Source organism: Danio rerio, chromosome 20 (genome assembly GCF_049306965.1).
Source record: "Danio rerio strain Tuebingen ecotype United States chromosome 20, GRCz12tu, whole genome shotgun sequence".
Classification (NCBI taxonomy): Eukaryota; Metazoa; Chordata; class Actinopteri; order Cypriniformes; family Danionidae; genus Danio; species Danio rerio.
In genome coordinates this window covers 56,475,846-56,494,345 of record NC_133195.1, presented here as the reverse complement: position 1 = coordinate 56,494,345, position 18,500 = coordinate 56,475,846, and the positions used below count along the sequence as shown (strand labels likewise).

The 18,500-nt window shown below is 37.0% G+C and overlaps 1 protein-coding gene across 2 annotated transcripts in view; it reads left to right on the top strand.

Moving 5' to 3' along the window:
* Positions 1-622: 622 nt before the first annotated feature.
* fdft1 (farnesyl-diphosphate farnesyltransferase 1) overlaps positions 623-18,500 on the top strand; it is a 31,932-nt gene continuing 14,054 nt past the window's right edge. Inside the window, exons 1-3 of one of the 2 annotated variants that reach the window (NM_001202525.1) lie at positions 623-721; positions 11,778-11,875; positions 16,095-16,278. In NM_001202525.1, coding sequence (NP_001189454.1) covers positions 623-721; positions 11,778-11,875; positions 16,095-16,278 — 381 coding nt within the window. Of the gene's footprint in view, positions 722-11,440; positions 11,876-16,094; positions 16,279-18,500 lie in introns of those variants that run through there. The other variant, XM_021468511.3, reaches the window with a different exon arrangement.

Genomic DNA, 18,500 nt, shown 5'->3' with positions numbered 1-18,500 from the left:
ATATATATTATATAATATATAATATATAGAAATGTATCACATAATGTAATAACATGCATTTAAGAGAGATTTTTTATTATTGTATCAAGCTGAACATACAAACAAAATGGCACATACTTACAATATTACATGCTATCATCTCAAAGTTGAGAAATAAAGTAGCCAAACATAATCTCAAGAATAAAAAAATACCAGTTTTTAAATAAATTGCAATAAAATCAAAATATTAAAGGTGCTTGGAAAATTAAATTAGCTTATAAAAGTCCAGTAAAGAGCACCACAGAGAGATTTTACATCTAATAATCACCTCAGGTGATTCTGCTTGTATTTATACACCCCAAGTTGTTCCTAATGCTGCTGACGTCAACGCTGATCCAACCAATCAGCAGCCTCTCACCACTCAGCGCGCGTTCTACTGGTTACAGGGCGGGCCACCACGCCAGTCGCTCTCGCCGCTGATTGCTCTACGCTCTCTAAGCCCATGACGCCACAGCCAATGAGCGGCGTGGGTCGATCGTGTGAGTGCGGGATTGAGGCGATGCGCTTCTGGATATGCGCGGGTTTGAATGGAGACGCATTTGTAACTACAGTTTGTCACTTGTAGAGAAGATCTTCAGCAGAGATGGACATCGTCAAGTCTCTCGGACACCCGGAGGAGATTATAAACCTCTTCAGATACAAACTGGGAGGATGTCGAGCTGTCATGCCCAAACTGGATTATGTAAGCGATACATTTTCAGCATTTACTGCTATTACAGCAAGTTCACGATGTAAATCATGTCATATCCTGATAATGCCAGTCAAGCAGGAGTTTATATATTATATTTATATAACGTGTTTGTCATAACTGTACATACTCTATCTATCTATCTATCTATCTATCTATCTATCTATCTATCTATCTATCTATCTATCTATCTATCTATCTATCTATCTATCTATCTATCTATCTATCTATCTATACACATAATAGTTTTAATAACTCATTTCTAATAACTGATTTATTTTCTCTTTGACATGATGACAGCACATTATAGTAGACTAGATATCCAAGACACTAGTATTCAGCTTAAAATGACATTTAAATGTTAATTAACCCGGTTAATTAGGTTACTCAGCATTAATATTACTTTCCTTATTGACACCTTATTAAATCATAACAGTAATAATGTTTGTTTTTATTAAGTATATGTTTTATTTTTGTTCTTGTGTTTTCCTCTGTGCTTTAAATGATTTTATTTAGTATATTTTGTATCATGTATCATATATCAGGCCCGTATCCAGCCTGGTGAAAGGGTTGGTTCTTTTTTTCTCAAAACGTGGACTTTCTTGCAGTTATTCACCTCATTTTCTATATAATTATGATGTTTAAATACTCCAGTAAGTGGCATTTTAAGCACTATTTTTTAGCTGGATTAGCCTGTTTCCTTCATTTTTGATGTATCAGAAATATTTCCTAAAGATTTATAATAAATATAAAAAAGAGCTTCATGATTTTCTTCTAGCCTCTCTTGAAAATTCATAATTCATAAATTCAGCCTAATTAGTATAAACATCAAAAGTCAGTCTGAGGCACTCGAAAAATGTGGAAAAAAAATAATATAAAGCCTTTACTGACTTGGCTATTTCTTTAAACTGCACCTACACATTTTCATAAGGGTAGCCTGATGTAGCCGCAGTTTTAATGAACACCCATGTCAATAAAGGCTTTTTTCCCCACATTTTGTGCCTTGGACTGATTTTGATGTTTAATCTTATAAATCCCTTGTACAAAGAGCATCGACACATTATTTAAGCTACCCCTGAGAACTTTTTGTTTGATTTAGGATTTTTATACACAGCCTAATTGGTATTTAAAGTAACTTTAATAGGCTGCTTTTGGTGCTTCGGAGTTCGGACATTTTCGTTGGTCATTTTTTTTCTCTCAAGAATAAGGTTCAAGATTTAGAATAAAAGTGAACAGTGAAAAAATAGTGAAAGTTGACTTCACTTATGTCATATTGTGCGTTTTCTTAAAACCTTCAATGGGTTATTTCCACAATTTATGATGACATAGCAGTCAACTATTTGTGTTATCATAAATGTAGAATTCATTCAAATTAATATTAATGTGGAAATAAAATAAAAAATATTAGTAAAATTTAAACACTTTTCAAAAGCTAATGATTACAGTATAAAATCTGGTATAAAATTCTAACGGTATGTTAACCTTGGATAAAAATATCACAGTATTGTGCTCACAGCTCCAAAATATATTCTTTTTAAATGTCTGGGTAAAAAAACTACAACTTTTTCCCCTTTAAACACAATATATTACATTTTTTTGGAAAGATTTCTAATATTTTGGAGCTGTAAACATGGCAGGCTACATAATTCAAAGGAATCACTGACCTCTGCTGTCTTCGTTTGTTTCTAAAACACAGATTTCTTTACAGTTTAAAGCGGCATCTTTGGATATCTTATCTGCTGGAGATACTGCTGTCTTAAAAAACAAACATAAAATGTAAATAAAAAATCTTACACATACCTTAGGAGCGGTACTACAGAAAATGTTGGCGGTTTTAAAACCCTGACTTTTCCAAACCGCGGTATAATTTAAAAAACGGTTATCATCCCATGCCTAGATTACAGATCCAACGAAGAAACTAAAAAAGTATTGCTAAATAAAATGCAAAATGTAAACATTGTGTTTTCAAGATCGCAACGTGCTATTATTGCAGTTATTCATGTCATCCTGATGTGATATTGCACTCATATTATAAAAATATTACTGTAAACAGCACAGCTTTAAATACCTATCTCTATGTGTCTATCACCATTCTTCTATTTATTTTTTTTAATTACCTTAATTTTAACCTTACTTAACCCTAAATACAGATTTGGCTTATTGCCTTTTTTGGTTTGGAAATTATTTTTTATGTGTGTGTGTGTTTGTGTGTGTATATTTTATTTATATATATATATATATATATATATATATATATATATATATATATATATATATATATATATTAGAGGTGTGAACCTACACTAGTCTCACGGTTCGGTTACGATTATCATGCCATTGATTCGGTTCAATTCGATATTTCGGTGCATCACGGTGCTTTCCATACACAGTTTTATATTTTCTTCACAGCAGCAATTCTTGTATTAAAATGTATGAATATATTTATATTTATATACTATTTGTAATACAATTTTGTCATTTAATACAAACAGTCAGAAATATAAACTGTACCTTTAAACAAAACGAGCATTTAGCAAATAATATAAACAAATATAAACATCCAGCTCACTTTCTGATCCTTGTCTAGTTCTCTTACACCCCTTTGATTGGTCACACCCTCAAAAAAAAAACGGTTGCGATTGGCTCTTGCGCGCTGCGCTCTTCACAGATGAGTGATGCTGATAAGCGGCAGCGGCGATCTCACAGCTGATGTATGATAGACACGGTGGAGAAAACTCTGCAGACACACGCTCGTTTCTGGATGCAAAAGTAACGCTGTAAAACAGCCGAGAAGAGAAGAAAAGCCACGCCAGCAGGTCAAATGGGCCACTGTGTGTGTGTGAGAAAGAGAGAGAGAGAGAGAGAGAGAGACAGACAGAGAAAGAGAGAGAGAGAAAGAAATGGTGTAGGCTACTTTCATTCTCTCGATCTCAGTGAAATAGGGGCTATTGTTGTATATGTCAGTGAAAGACTGATCCAGCAAACACACACAGTGAAATTGTGCACAGTTTATGAGTTTTAAGTAGTTAGAGCGCTGTAAATACTCGCGATCGCCTCCCTCGCGACAGAGCGCATATGAGGTAAATGACGTCAGTAACAACCTGTTATGATTATTACTGAACCGATACCGAATTGTCCGCGTCTGCATCGCAGTGCACCGAAAAAACGATTATTTTTGACACCCCTAATATATATATATATATATATATATATATATATATATATATATATATATATATATATATATATATATATATATATCATTTGCTTTATTATGTCTTTGTCATTACTCCTCAGTTTTTTCTTTTTACTGACAATATTGTTGTTATTGCTGGAGCTATTAATACTATACTTAACAACTTGTACACTGGGTTATGCATGTATATCTACGCACTTTGCTATATGCTGATTGTCTGCGGCATGTTTTTCTGTGTTTGAAAAAAAAAAAATTTGATGGAAAAAAATTATTACTGTAAACAATGCTTTTTGTGACACCACGAAATACACAATTGAGCATAATATGAAACGATAGACTTATATTTGTCTATATGATATATAATGTCATTTTGCACTGCCTTATAATAGGCTACACTGTGCTGCAGTCTGTTCTGCATGTGCCTAGGCATGGGATGATAACCGTTTTCAAGGTATACCGCGGTTTGGAAAAGTCAAGATTTTAAAGCCGCCAAAAATTCAGGTAATATCGTGCCTAAGGTGTGTGTAAGATTTTTTATTTACGTTATTTTATTTTTTAAGACAGTAGTGATATCCAAAGAAGCCTTTTTAAATTGTAAAGAAATTGTTTTGGAAACTAATGAAGCCAGCAGAAGTCAATGATTCATTTTCATTATTTGGCCTGACATGTTTAATGCTCCAAAATATTAGAAATCTTTCAAAAAATAAAGTTTAATGTGTTCAAATGGGCGAAAGTTTTTGTTTTTCTCCCAGACATTTAAAAAGAACAGATTTTAGAGCAGTAATCGCAATATCGTGAAATAATATTGATGCCTATGTGCATTAATGCATTAATTAATTATTAGATTATTAATGCTAATAAAATAAAACAATGACTCTGGAGTTGCATGAGTCACAGCTGCATAATATTCCACATATTTGTTCCATAATGCATGGGCAAAAGCACAGTGTCAGCATCCAGTGGATTTGATTTAATCCTGGATTTGAAGGGAAGGTTAGTTTTCCCCGAAAGGAGACTCGAGGATTCCACTTAGATAATGAGCTTGGAGGACTGGAGGGTCAGACAGGGGGAGATGATGATCTGACTACGTGTGTTTGACAGCTAATCCACAAATACACACTAACAACATGCGACAAGACTTGACGGAAACATTTAAATACCAGCCACTGCACTGCCAACGAAGTTGTAGATTGCTCTAATTAATACTTATTAAACCTTTTTAACATAATTAATAGGCTACCGAGTGACTGATGTTGTTGGTTTGCACTGAATGCCATCTGTATCTGCTGCTGCGTTCAGTAGTATGGCAATAAATGTCATGTAAAATGGTATTGGAACTCACATTAGTAGCATTTAACACTGAATAAAGCCCATAATCAGTACCTGAGGATGATCATTGTCATTTTAGTTTATGCTGTTGTTTTGCTGCGACGTAAAATCAAAAAGGGAAAATATGAATAGTTTTTAAAATAGAAATTTTGCATCCTGTCTCTAATGGTTATAGGACAAAATCTCACTTTACATGGAAAAGATGTAGGTTTTTTAATCATTTATTTATTTAATGGTGTTACAGTAATTAGGTAAAATATGTATTTTCTGATCTAATTAATTTTAATTCAGACTAACATTATGATTTAGAGACCACCTCAGCAGATATTCTGACTCTGATTGGCTGTTATTGTCGTCTCGACTCCGCCCATGTTTATTTTCAGTTCAGCTTTGTGTCGCTCCCGCCAATAGCAAAACAGCAACTACTGGGGAGGCGGGGCTAGTTTGTAAGTTTGTAAGGCCTCATCAGATCAAATTTAGATTAAAAAAAACAATGGATAGAATAAATGTACGGAGATATGGATAGACAGACAGAAGGATAAATGGACAGACAGATAAATGGATGGATAGACATATGGTTAGACAGACAGAAGGATGGATGAACGGACGGACTGACAGAAAGATAGACAGATAGATGGATGGATGGATGGATGGATGGATGGATGGATGGATGGATGGATGGATGGATGGATGGATGGATGGATGGATGGATAGATAGATAGGGACATATTGATAGATAGATGGATAGACAGATGAACAGACAGATGGATGGATGGAAGGAAGGACGGACAGACAGACAGACGGACGGAAAGATAGATAGACGGATGAATGGATGGACATGGATGAACAGATCGATGGACAGACTGACATATGGATGGACAGATAAATGAATAGACATGGACAGACAGACAGATAGATAGATAGATAGATAGATAGATAGATAGATAGATAGATAGATAGATAGATAGATAGATAGATAGATAGATAGATAGATAGATAGATAGATAGATAGATAGATAGATAGATAGATAGATAGATAGGGAAAGGTTGATAGATAGATGGATAGACAGATGGACAGACGGATGGATGGACAGATAAATGGATAGATAGATGAATAGACATGGATAGACAGACAGACAGAAGGATGGATAGATAGATAGATAGATAGATAGATAGATAGATAGATAGATAGATAGATAGATAGATAGATAGATAGATAGACAGATAGACAGATAGATAGACAGATAGATAGATAGATAGATAGATAGATAGATAGATAGATAGATAGATAGACGGATGGATAGATGGATGAATGGATGAATGGATGGATGGATGGATGGATGGACAGGCATATATATTTAGATGGATGGATGGATGGATAGACTAACACGATAGATAGATTACCCAAAACGTTACCAAACGTTACTAAATGATTGTCTAACCTTAAAATAAATCTGAAAATGAAAATACATCCTTGACTTGTTCCAAAACCTGTTTGAGTTTCTTTGTTCTGTTGAACAGAAGAGGAAACATACTGAGGAATATTTTGGGTTGAAACTCCCTTTGACGTCCTTATTAACTAGAAGTTACTGTAGACGTTTATTTCTGTAATGTCACATTTCTGACTGAAACTGAATATTGAGTAGGGGGCGGGGTTTAATTTTAAACTCCTCCTCTCGGTTACAATCAGAATTGGGCCGTGCGAGAGATCTGCAGTGGATGATCAACATCAACAGCCTGAGGTATCAAGACATTTGTGCTGCCCATTACATTACAAACCACAGGAGAGGGACAATTCTCCAGCAGGATAGCGCTCCTGCTCATACTTCAGCCTCCACATCAAAGCTCCTAAAAAAAATGCGCTGATTAAAAAAACCTTGAGTAGGCCTATAGGCTACTATGATTAAAAAAAAAAACTTGTCTAAATGTAGAACTAAATCCATTGATATGCATGGAAATACATGATGAATACTCTTGACACATGAAAGTGTAAAGCCTGCAGCTCACAACAAATGTGGAGAGTTATTGCGTGTCATATTTAACAAACAGTTTACTGCGAATTTGATGTAATTTTGCTCACATGGATAATTGAATATTAATCAGATGATGTCATTACGCTGCCGTCAGCCAATCGTTGCATTGCTGATCATAATATCGAGGATGGATAGATCTGTCCTTCACAAGACACGCAGCGATCCCAGATCAGTTCATCCAGACATTTTAATCTGATTCTCGAACTTGTTTGAAGAACCAAATTAGCGAGAGATCAGTTATCAAGATGAACAGATTCAGGATCTGCCAAATCATCTTAAGCGAGGTACGAAGATCAAACCCCGGGTGTCCAAAATTTAAAATAAAAATGAAACAGATATTTTGAAGAAAGCTGGAAACCTGTAACCATAGACTTCCATAGTACGAAATAAAGTCAATAATTACTGTCCAGTTTTTTTCAAAATATCTTCTATTGTGTTCAACAGAAGTAAGAAAGTCAAGCTCACTTGAGGCTGAGTAAATAGTGAGTAAATTTTAATTTTTTGGATGAACTATATCTTTAAAATGTCTCTTAAATAGAGTATTTACATCAAAACGAGTTCCCAGAGATGGGTTGTGGCTGGAAGGGCATCCGCTGCGTAAAAACTTGCTGGAAAAGTTGGCGGTTCATTCCGCTGTGGCGACCCTGGATTATTAAAGGGACTAAGCCGACAAGAAGATGAATGACTTCAAAACGAAGTGAATAAATGTCAACAAGGTCCACTTGTTGAGAATAAAAAACACTGTGCCTGTGTTCAGTCATTGTGCACGTGAAAAGAAGTTTTGATCCAGGCCTTTAAGGCTGATTTATACTTCTGCGTCAAACGCCGGCGTATGCTACGGCGTTGACGCATAGCCCTTTGCCGTGGCCGTCGGCGTCGCTGACGTGCACCTCTCAAAAATTGTAACTACACGACGCGTAGCGCAAGCTCAGTGATTGGTCGGCTTGGTAGCGCTGACGAGTCTGGGCGGGACTGAGAGCCGCGTGAATGCCGCGAGCCTGATGGAGCGATTGTTTACAAGTGTGGAGTCCCATGAAGGAGCTGCGGATGGAAAGTTTTGTTTTGTGTTTACCTCATAGTTAAACTTGTTGCACGTCCGCCAGTTCCTGCCTCAAAATGAGCGAGTTTGAGCCACTTGGACATCCCGGAAGTGTTCAGGAAAAGCAAAACAGCAGCGAAGAAACTCGACACAGAGGAACATTTACACCTCACTGCCAACTAGCGTTTCAGAAGTGTTAATGCAGACCAACAGAGACAGCAGAAGTATAAATGCACAGCTGCGTGCGTTGCATGCGCCGTGGGTTACGCCGGTCACTTGACGCAGAAGTATAAATCAGGCTTTACACAGGGGCACCTCCACGGCCTCCCTTGTGTAAACTCTTGCAATCTCTGTGGCCACCCCAATATGATTTTGCTGTTGATATTATTATTTTAAATATACTTACTAGGGGTGTCAAATCGAAATCGATCAAAATTTATGCTCAATTTCGATTATCGAATCAAACAATAGAATCGTCGATGCTGCCACGCCCCCATGTCACGTCAGCTTGGCTTGCCAAGCGGGAAAAAAACACTGCAGAAGTAAACTGCAGAAGCAGGAGACCCGTCGACAGAGCTTAAACCCTCTCCTCTTTCAATGAAGTCGCCGGTGTGGAAGCATTTTGGATTTCCAGTGAGTTATGTTGACAACGTTTGTGTTGTCGACAAAAAAAACACAGTTTTGCAAGCTCTGCTATGTACGTATTACGTACGGTTCGTCCGATAGACAACACTGGCATCGCGATCCTCCGCCCCGCACCTGCTGCAAATTCGCTCGCGAAAAGTTCACAGTCAGGCCCTGTTTACACTGTCTTTGTTTTTAAATGGCATTTTAGAACAACAACGATTTGACATCCACAGTGGCGTGTAGCATTTCTGAGCAGCCCTCCTTCCTCTCTACCTCTGAAAATGCACATCACGTGACCACACAGACACAGACGCACACACAACCATGCGCTCGAGACAGCAGGTCCAGGCAGTCAGAGGACTGCTTCAATCTTTCACTTTCACACTTGTACTCAGTCATTTTAGTGAACACCTCAGATACTGTTGGCTGGTTCCTGTTGGTTGTGCGTCTTTTTTACCGACGCCATTATAACGACACAGATCACTGCCTATTCACGAGTCCCGCAGAAAAAGTGATTGACAGGTGGTAATTATGTGTGTATCTTACCTTTATTCATTTACTGTATGATTTGTTTATGGGTAAAACAAAGACCATGCAGGTCAGGTAGGTTAAACAGTAGGCTACAAATAATTAATTGGTCATTAATTAATTAATTATTCATAATCGAAAATCGAATCGAATCGTGCCTTTAGAATCGAAAATGTAATCGAATCGAGGATTTGGAGGATCGTGACACCCTTAATACTTACGTAAATTCACAATATTTAAGTAAATAAAAATAAATAAATAAAATGCAGCCACTAAATTATTGTAGATTGATTGGCGTCACCGAAGTCACTTTCCTCGATAGTTGTAGACAGCACGCTCACACCTTTAACAGACAGCAATGGGTATATAAAGTTGAAGTCAGAATTATTAGCCCCCCTGAATTATTAGCCCCCCTGTTTATTTTTTCTCCAATTTCTGTTTAACAGAGAGCAGATTTCTTCAACACATTTCTAATCATAATAGTTTTAATAACTCATCTCTAATAACTGATTAATTTTCTCTTTGTCATGATGACAGTAAATAATATTAGACTAGATATTCTTCAAGACACTTCTATACAGCTTAAAGTGACATTTAAAGGCTTCACTAGGGTAATTAGGGTAACTAGGCAGGTTAGGGGAATTAGGCAAGTTATTGTATAATGATGGTTTGTTTTGTAGACTATTGGAAAAAATAGCTTAAAGGGGCTAATAATATTGACCTTAAAATGGTGTTTAAAAATTAAAAACTGCTTTTATTTCAGCCGAAATAAAACAAATAAGACTTTCTCCAGAAGAAAAAATATTATCAGACATACTGTGAAAATTTCCTGAATCTGTTCAACATCATTTGGGAAATATTTAAAAAGGAGAAAATTCAAAAGGGGGTGAATAATTTTGACATCAACTATATGTCATACTATTCTATATACTATGTTGACCCTTCAAGTTCAATACTAAATGTGTTAACGTTACTTAACAAGGCCCAGAATTAGGTCAGTTCGGTTTGCATTGCTTAATGTTTTCGCTTTTCTACAGAACGTTTGCTTTTGAATACTACACATCTTTAAACAAATGAAAATACAGGTAAACTTCTAATAACATAATTCACAAGATTGTACATTTTTTATTAAAAAATATATTGTTTTTGAAATTAAAAATTGTGTTTCATTAGATTAAAAATTACAAATGCAAAATAAACAAATAAATAAATGCATTTTAAAATCAACTTTTAAGTATTTATCTTATTTAGCACCTCTATTTTTGCTTGTTGACTTACAAGGGCCAGAAATCTCAGTGATTTTGTGCATGTATTTTGCAAAAAGGTACATTAATAGAAAAAGCTGTAGTAATAATAATATTGTGGCTCAAAAGGGAATATGGATAAATGATATTATGAGAAATGAGTCTGTATATGGAGTGTGTTTGTATGTAGTAATGCCGTTTGTTCATTTGTCTGTTTTATTAATTTATCAATCTTTAATTTTAGACATGGCATGTACTGTATGCTGTACAATAAAAGTATGTGAAATTTAACTGAACTGAAAAGTGTTTTAAACTAAATGTTGACTTATATTTGCACATGTACTTGCTGAATTATTTCAAGGAATAAATTGCAATGTTTTAGGAGTTATTAAATGAATTAAAACCACACTATCCCATTTACCAAAACCAAAAATATTACACTGAATTCCTTATTTTTTTGTGTGCCATCCCAAGATGTGTGGCCTCATCTGGCAACCCTACGAAAAATTTCTAGGGGCGCCTCTGTCTTTACATTTTCCAACACGGTTTTGATGAAGTAATGTGCAAAACAGGCCTGCAGCTGGAGGTGTGTCCAGACTTGACTTGTTGAGTGTTTCACAGAAGAGCACGCTGGAGTTTTCCAGTATAAAAACCGGGGAGGAGAGTCAGATCGCAGCCAGTAATAATGCTGAAGTGCTGCTATTCTGTTTACATATCAGTGGTGCGGGAGCGCGCAGCTGTGGCGGGTGCACGCGCTTATAACTTCCCCTCAGTGCCCGACAGACGCGTTTAAAATAAAGTTCTGCATGTAAACAATAGCACGGATTAGTTGTAAAGAAGTGCAAAGGCTGCAGGAGCTGGTTTGTTGATGGCTGGAGTGTGCGGGAAGAGCGCGGTGTCGTTCTCCGTGCTGAAGCGGTCTCTGTGGCTGCGCTCCCCGCGTTCGGTGCTCTGTCCCGGGCGGAGCGGCGCGCTGGAGGCCCGGTTGGCAGCTCGGGCTCCACACCCTCTTCGGGCTCTGAGACACCCAGCTAATGTGTGTTTCTCCTGCCAGGACTCCATGAGCGACACCCTGAGGACCTGCTACGCCTATCTGAACCAGACGAGCCGGAGTTTCGCGGCGGTGATCCAGGCCCTGGATGGGGAGCTGCGGTAAGAGCTGCGCTGTGCAGCCGGGAGAGGCGCGCCTGAGCCCGGGCAACAGCTGCGCGTTTTCCGCCGATAAACATGTGCTTTACTGAGTGCAGGAATACATGCATGACCTTGAGGAACACATGCAAGTTCAGAATGTCTTTAAAACAAATTTCCTATTGAGGTTAAGTTGGTTTTATATGTGCACACATTCGTTCAGTGACAACTTGCAGCATGGTCTCTAACTTGTATTGTTTACCATGCTACTTTTAAGATTTGGTCTGAAATCGCATGCAACTTTGACTTGACAACAACATTAGCACTATTTATTTGACTGTATACAGTGTTGTACTTTGATAACCATTGGCTGCTAATGTGATTTCACTATTTAGAACTTGCAAACATCCCTTTTCGAAAGTTATATTAAGGAGAAAGTCAGAATGTGTAAATATAAAACTAGCTTTACATCAATAATGCAGGAGTACATGCATGCCCTTAACACACGCTTTTGGTTTTTAAGAAGTTTAGAAAGTCTTTAAAGTTGTGCAAAGTCCTAAAGTTGTAAAGTCATTTGTGATCAGTGTAATCAGTGATGCATGATTAAGGTAAAGCTGGTTTTATATTTACACATTCTGACTTTCTCCTTTATATAATTTCAGAAGACCAAAGTGATATTTGCACATTATATAGTGAAATCATATTAGCAGCAAATGACTATCAAAGTACAACATTGTTGACAGTTAATTAAATACTGCTAATACCTGAATGTCATTTCAGACCGAATATTCGTGGTAAACAATATAAGGAGCCTGTCACAAGTTGTCACTGAACGAGTGTGCGAATATAAAATCAACTTTACCTCAATTTATGCATGTGCATGTTGAAAAATAATAACGTTTTAATAATTAAATTATTAATTTAGCGCTTTTACAATGTAGATTTTGTCAAAAGCAGCTTATAATAATGTCTTGCTCGTTAAAAAAATAACACAACACACACTTTAACATTCATTGCACTTAGTAACATATTTAGATACTTTAATAAGTGACTTTAGATTGTTATATAGACCTTATTATTTATTTTTGGAAAACTCTACTTTCCATAGTTTATATTAGGCATAGTTTATAAAAAAAAAAGCAAGTTTTGTAATATTGTGCGTGCAATCTAATATCCTAATAATTATAAGTAATGATGATGGTCTGAGTGCAGGAATACATGCATGACCTTGAGGAACACGAGCTTTTGCTGTTTAAGAAGTTTAGAAAGTCTTTAAAGTTGTGCAAATTCTTACTGCTGTAAAGTTGATTTTATATCTGCACATTTGTTGAGAGACAACTTTTGCCATGCTCCCTATTGTTTACCATGCTACTTTTAATATTTGGTCTGAAATTGTATGCAAATATGACTTGAAAACAACTTTTTAATTGACTGAACAGTGCTGTACTTTGATAATCATTGGCTGCTGATAGGATTTCACTACTTAGAATATGCAAAGATTACTTTTCTGAAATTATACTATGAAGGAGAACGTCATAATGGGCTTTACTGAATGCAGGAATACATGCATGCCCTTTAGGAACACGCGCTTTTGGGGTTGTGCAAATTCCTTTGCTGCTTGCCTAATCGGTGATGCACGTATGTGTTGGGAATAAAGTAACATGTTACAATTTTGAGCCTATTTCACGCTTTTAAAAGAACATAACACACACTTTAACATTACTTTCCTTTAACTAAGGAACATATTTTATTACTTTAACTACTATTATAAGTGACTTTAGATTGTAATATAGACCTATTACTTTTTCCCCAACACTGAGACTAAAAAACTACCAACTTCATAGCTTGAGACGTATTATATAGTTATTTATTTTTGGAAACCACTACATTTCCATAGGTTATATTAAGCATATTCTATAAAAAAGCATGTTACAACCAGCTCAAAATTGTAACACTAGAGACAATGCCGAGCAGGTAAATAGAAAAGAGAAATGATTTATTAATAAAACGGCATAAATAACAAAAGTACTTCAAGCAATCCAAATCAGTTTAAATGGACGTCAGTAGTGAAAAGCGTGTGCATGGTAGAGAACTGAGCTCATGATCCAAAACTAAATGAAATAAAATAATCAAAATGCCAGGTAGGGAGGTCCGGCTAATTGAGCTCTCTTTTCATGTCAAATGTTGGACCTTTTAATAGGCACCACATGGGTCTTAGGTGAGATGACCCACCCACAAATAGGCAACCTTGCAGGCTGTGCAAATCACAAAATAGAACCACAAGAAACAGCTCCCACATGAGACCTAACAAGCATGTTTGTGTAATATTGTGCATGCAGTTTAATATTTCATATCCTTATAATTATATTGCTATTAATAATAATAATAATGATGATGATGATCTAAATGCTTTTTAAGAAGTTTAGAAAGTCTGTAAAGTTGTGCAAATTGTAATTGTAAAGTAAATAAGTATTATTATTACTGCTGTAAAGTTGATTTTATATTTGCACATTTGTTGAGAGACAACTTCTGCCATGCTCCCTATTGTTTACCATGCTACTTTTAATATTTGGTCTGAAATTGCATGCAAATATGACTATTAAACAGCATTAGCACTATTTAATTGACTGTGAACAGTGCTGTACTTTGATAATGATTGGCTGCTGATAGGATTTCACTACTTAAAATATGCAAAGATTACTTTTTCCTAAATTATACTATTAAGAAGAATGGCACAATGTGCTTTACTGAATGCAGGAGTACATGCATGCCTTTTAGGAACACACTTTTGTTTAGTTTATAAAGTCTCTAAAGTTGTGCAAATTCCTTCGCTGCTTGCCTAATCGGGGATGCACATTGGGAATAAAGTAATATGTTACAATTTTGAGCCTATTTTACACTTTTAAAAGTAGATAACACACACTTTAACATTACTTTCCTTTAACTAAGGAACATATTTAACTACTTTTATAAGTGACTTTAGATTGTCATATAGACCTTATTATTTATTTTTGGAAAACTCTACTTTCCATAGTTTATATTAGGCATAGTTTATAAAAAAAAAGCAAGTTTTGTAATATTGTGCATGCAATCTAATATCCTAATAATTATAAGTAATGATGATGGTCTGAGTGCAGGAATACATGCATGACCTTGAGGAACACGAGCTTTTGCTGTTTAAGAAGTTTAGAAAGTCTTTAAAGTTGTGCAAATTCTTACTGCTGTAAAGTTGATTTTATATCTGCACATTTGTTGAGAGACAACTTGTGACATGCTCCCTATTGTTTACCATGCTACTTTTAATATTTGGTCTGAAATTGCATGCAATATGACTATTAAACAACATTAGCACTATTTAATTGACTGTGAACAGTGCTGTACTTTGATAGTCATTGGCTGCTGATAGGATTTCACTACTTAAAATATGCAAAGATTACTTTTCCTAAATTATACTATTAAGAAGAATGGCACAATGTGCTTTACTGAATGCAGGAGTACATGCATGCCCTTTAGGAACACACTTTTGTTTAGTTTATAAAGTCTCTAAAGTTGTGCAAATTCCTTTGCTGCTTGCCTAATCGGTGATGCACGTATGTGTTGGGAATAAAGTAATATGTTACAATTTTGAGCCTATTTTACACTTTTAAAAGTAGATAACACACACTTTAACATTACTTTCCTTTAACTAAGGAACATATTTAACTACTTTTATAAGTGACTTTAGATTGTCATATAGACCTTTTACTTTTTCTATAATATAACATTTCAACTATAACATTTCATAGTTTTGACATTTATTTTAGCAAAACCCTGCATTTCCATAGTTTATATTAAGCGTAGTGTATAAAAATGCAAGCTTTGTTATATTGTGCATGGAGTTTAATGTTTAATATCCCAATAATTATATTGCTATTGATAATAATGGTAATACGGATGATCTGAGTGCAGGAATACAGGCATGACCTTGAGGAACGCAAGACTATATTATTTGCTTGAAAATGCTAATTGATATTGCAGCTAAAAATGAGATAAAAACATTTCACAAATAAAAACAAATCATAGATTCACCCGTCTGAGGTGATGTCCTAAATAGATCCATTTATTTGTTATTTCAATGTAGACTGAAGAATATTCTAAGCAGGCGTAGCTGCGTACTCCACACAATAGCCTTCATACCCAATGCATGTTATGCAAATTGTATATATAATGAAAGTGCATTTAAATGTGTGAGTGTGTGTGTCAGGCATGCGGTGTGTATCTTCTACCTGGTTCTGCGAGCGCTGGATACGGTGGAGGATGATATGAGCATCCCGCTGGAGCAGAAGCTGCCGCTGCTGCAGGACTTCCACACGTTCCTCTACCAGCCCGAGTGGAGCTTCAGCCAGAGCAGAGAGAAGGACCGGCGCGTGCTGGAGGATTTCCCCACCGTCAGTACAACATCAACAACACACTCGAAACACTGCAGAACTTTTATTTCTTACTACTAAATATACAGTTATTAAAAAAAAAAAAACGATGCATGTAGTTTTGGGGCGACGCAGTGGCGCAGTGGGTAGTGCTGTCGCCTACATGTGGTACAGGTGAATTGGGTAGGCTAAATTGTCCATAGTGTATAAGTGTGTATAGATTTTTCCCAGTGATGGGTTGCAGCTGGATAGGCATCCTCTGTGTAAAACATATGCTGGATAAGTTGGCGGTTCATTCCGCTGTGGCGACCCCGGATTAATAAAGGGACTAAGCCGACAAGAAAATGAATGAACGAATGCATGTAGAATTATATACATTTATGCAACAGTGCAATATTTTGCCATAGTCAGCAACAAGCAGAGGACTCTCTACAGTTTGACAAATATTGCAGCTATTGGGCAACGTAATGTACTTTTAAGGCTTTTTTAGTTGAGAATGTCATTGTTTAGATTAGAGATCTGCACGGGACTAAATGTTGAATCCCGCTCCCGCCAGGTTTTAGCCCTAACCTGACCGCTCCCGCTTATATTCAGCATTTGTTGTCCTGTTGCTCGACCCGCCCCGTTATATAGTTTTCTACCCGCTGCGCCCGTTCCCGCTAACGAGCGGGGCGGAGAACAAAACCGAAAACCACCCAGCAATACGGAGTCTGGACAGCCTATAACAAGCTATCTGTATCAACACACATACACACACATAAGCACCAAGCAAGTGACACACACAGACAGACAGCACAAAGCTCTCTCTTCGCGCAAACACACACACACACACACACACACACGCACCTCTCATTCGCGTGCACACACATAAGCACCAACCAAGTGACACACACACATAGGCATCACCACACACACACACACACACACAGACAGCACAAAGCTCTTTCTCTCATTCGCGCGCGCAAACACACCTCTCATTCACGGGCGCATACACACACACACACACACACACACACACACACACACAGCAACAAACAAGCTAAACGCAGCAGCTGTCTCATTCACACACATACATACGCATACTTGCTCGCTCGGAAGTCGGGAGCGATATTGTTGGACCGCCTGCTCCCGTCCAAAATTAAACCAGTTACCGACCGCTCCCGCCCTTTATTCGGAAATTTATTCCCGCGCCGCAGAAATCAGGGGCCTCATGTACGAAGACTTGCGTGGAAATCTTACTAAAACATTGCGTACGCACAAAGCTGTAAATGTGCGTACGCAGAAAAAAATTCAGATGTATGAAACACTGCGTACGCCGAATCTCACACATATTCTTTTGTACATCTGAATGAACGTGAAACTGAGCGCAACATGCACGAGCACAAAACCCCTCCCTGCCTCCTCCCCCGTATGAATATGCTAATGACTATGCTAATGGAAAAAACCCAACGAAAAAGCAACGGCAAAAGCAAGCAAGAAGAGAAACTTTGAACAGAATGTGAATTGGAGGTGCTGCTTTCGGAGGTAGACCAGAGAAAAGCGGTGTTATTTGCAAGTTTGTTCTCCAGAATTAACAACAAAAGAAAAAAATAGAGTGGAAGAGTTTAGCTGATGCGGTTAACACAGTTGGGTCTGAACATCGCACTGTGGAGTTAAAAGAGAAATAGTGTGGTTTATAGGTGTAAAATGTTGCAGTACTCTTAGCAGTCTCAGTGGCGCACCTCATAAGACGCATGTGATCATGTACTGACACGGTCGAGCATAAACTCGGCTCGAATCCAGCGTCTGATGAACTCTTTCTTCTTTTTTCCCCCGCTACATATCAGATTTTGCCCACTATTTATCACGAGAAAGACCAGTAGGAATCATTAATAAGTCTGTGCATCATATTTTATTTGCACATTTATTGAATGGAAATGTTTCTGATTCACGCATGCAAATTCATCTTCAGGTAGTGCCTTTATAGCAATGTGTGTGCGGTAGATAGCTCAGATTACATTGGGAAAACAGGCGACCGCTGCAAATTGTGCTTTAATGTTTGGCTGGTCAACTGTATGGTATGGAAACCTTATATACCTGCTAGATGAACCCGTCTCATACAGCTGCCATTGCAAGGCTCAGACACTTTGTAGAGAGGAATTTAACACAACTGCCTCTAGGAGTCGCCAACGGAAATAAAACAGACACGAACAAAAAATGTGCGTACGCCAGCCAGAAAGCTGCCGTGAAGCTGCGCACATTCC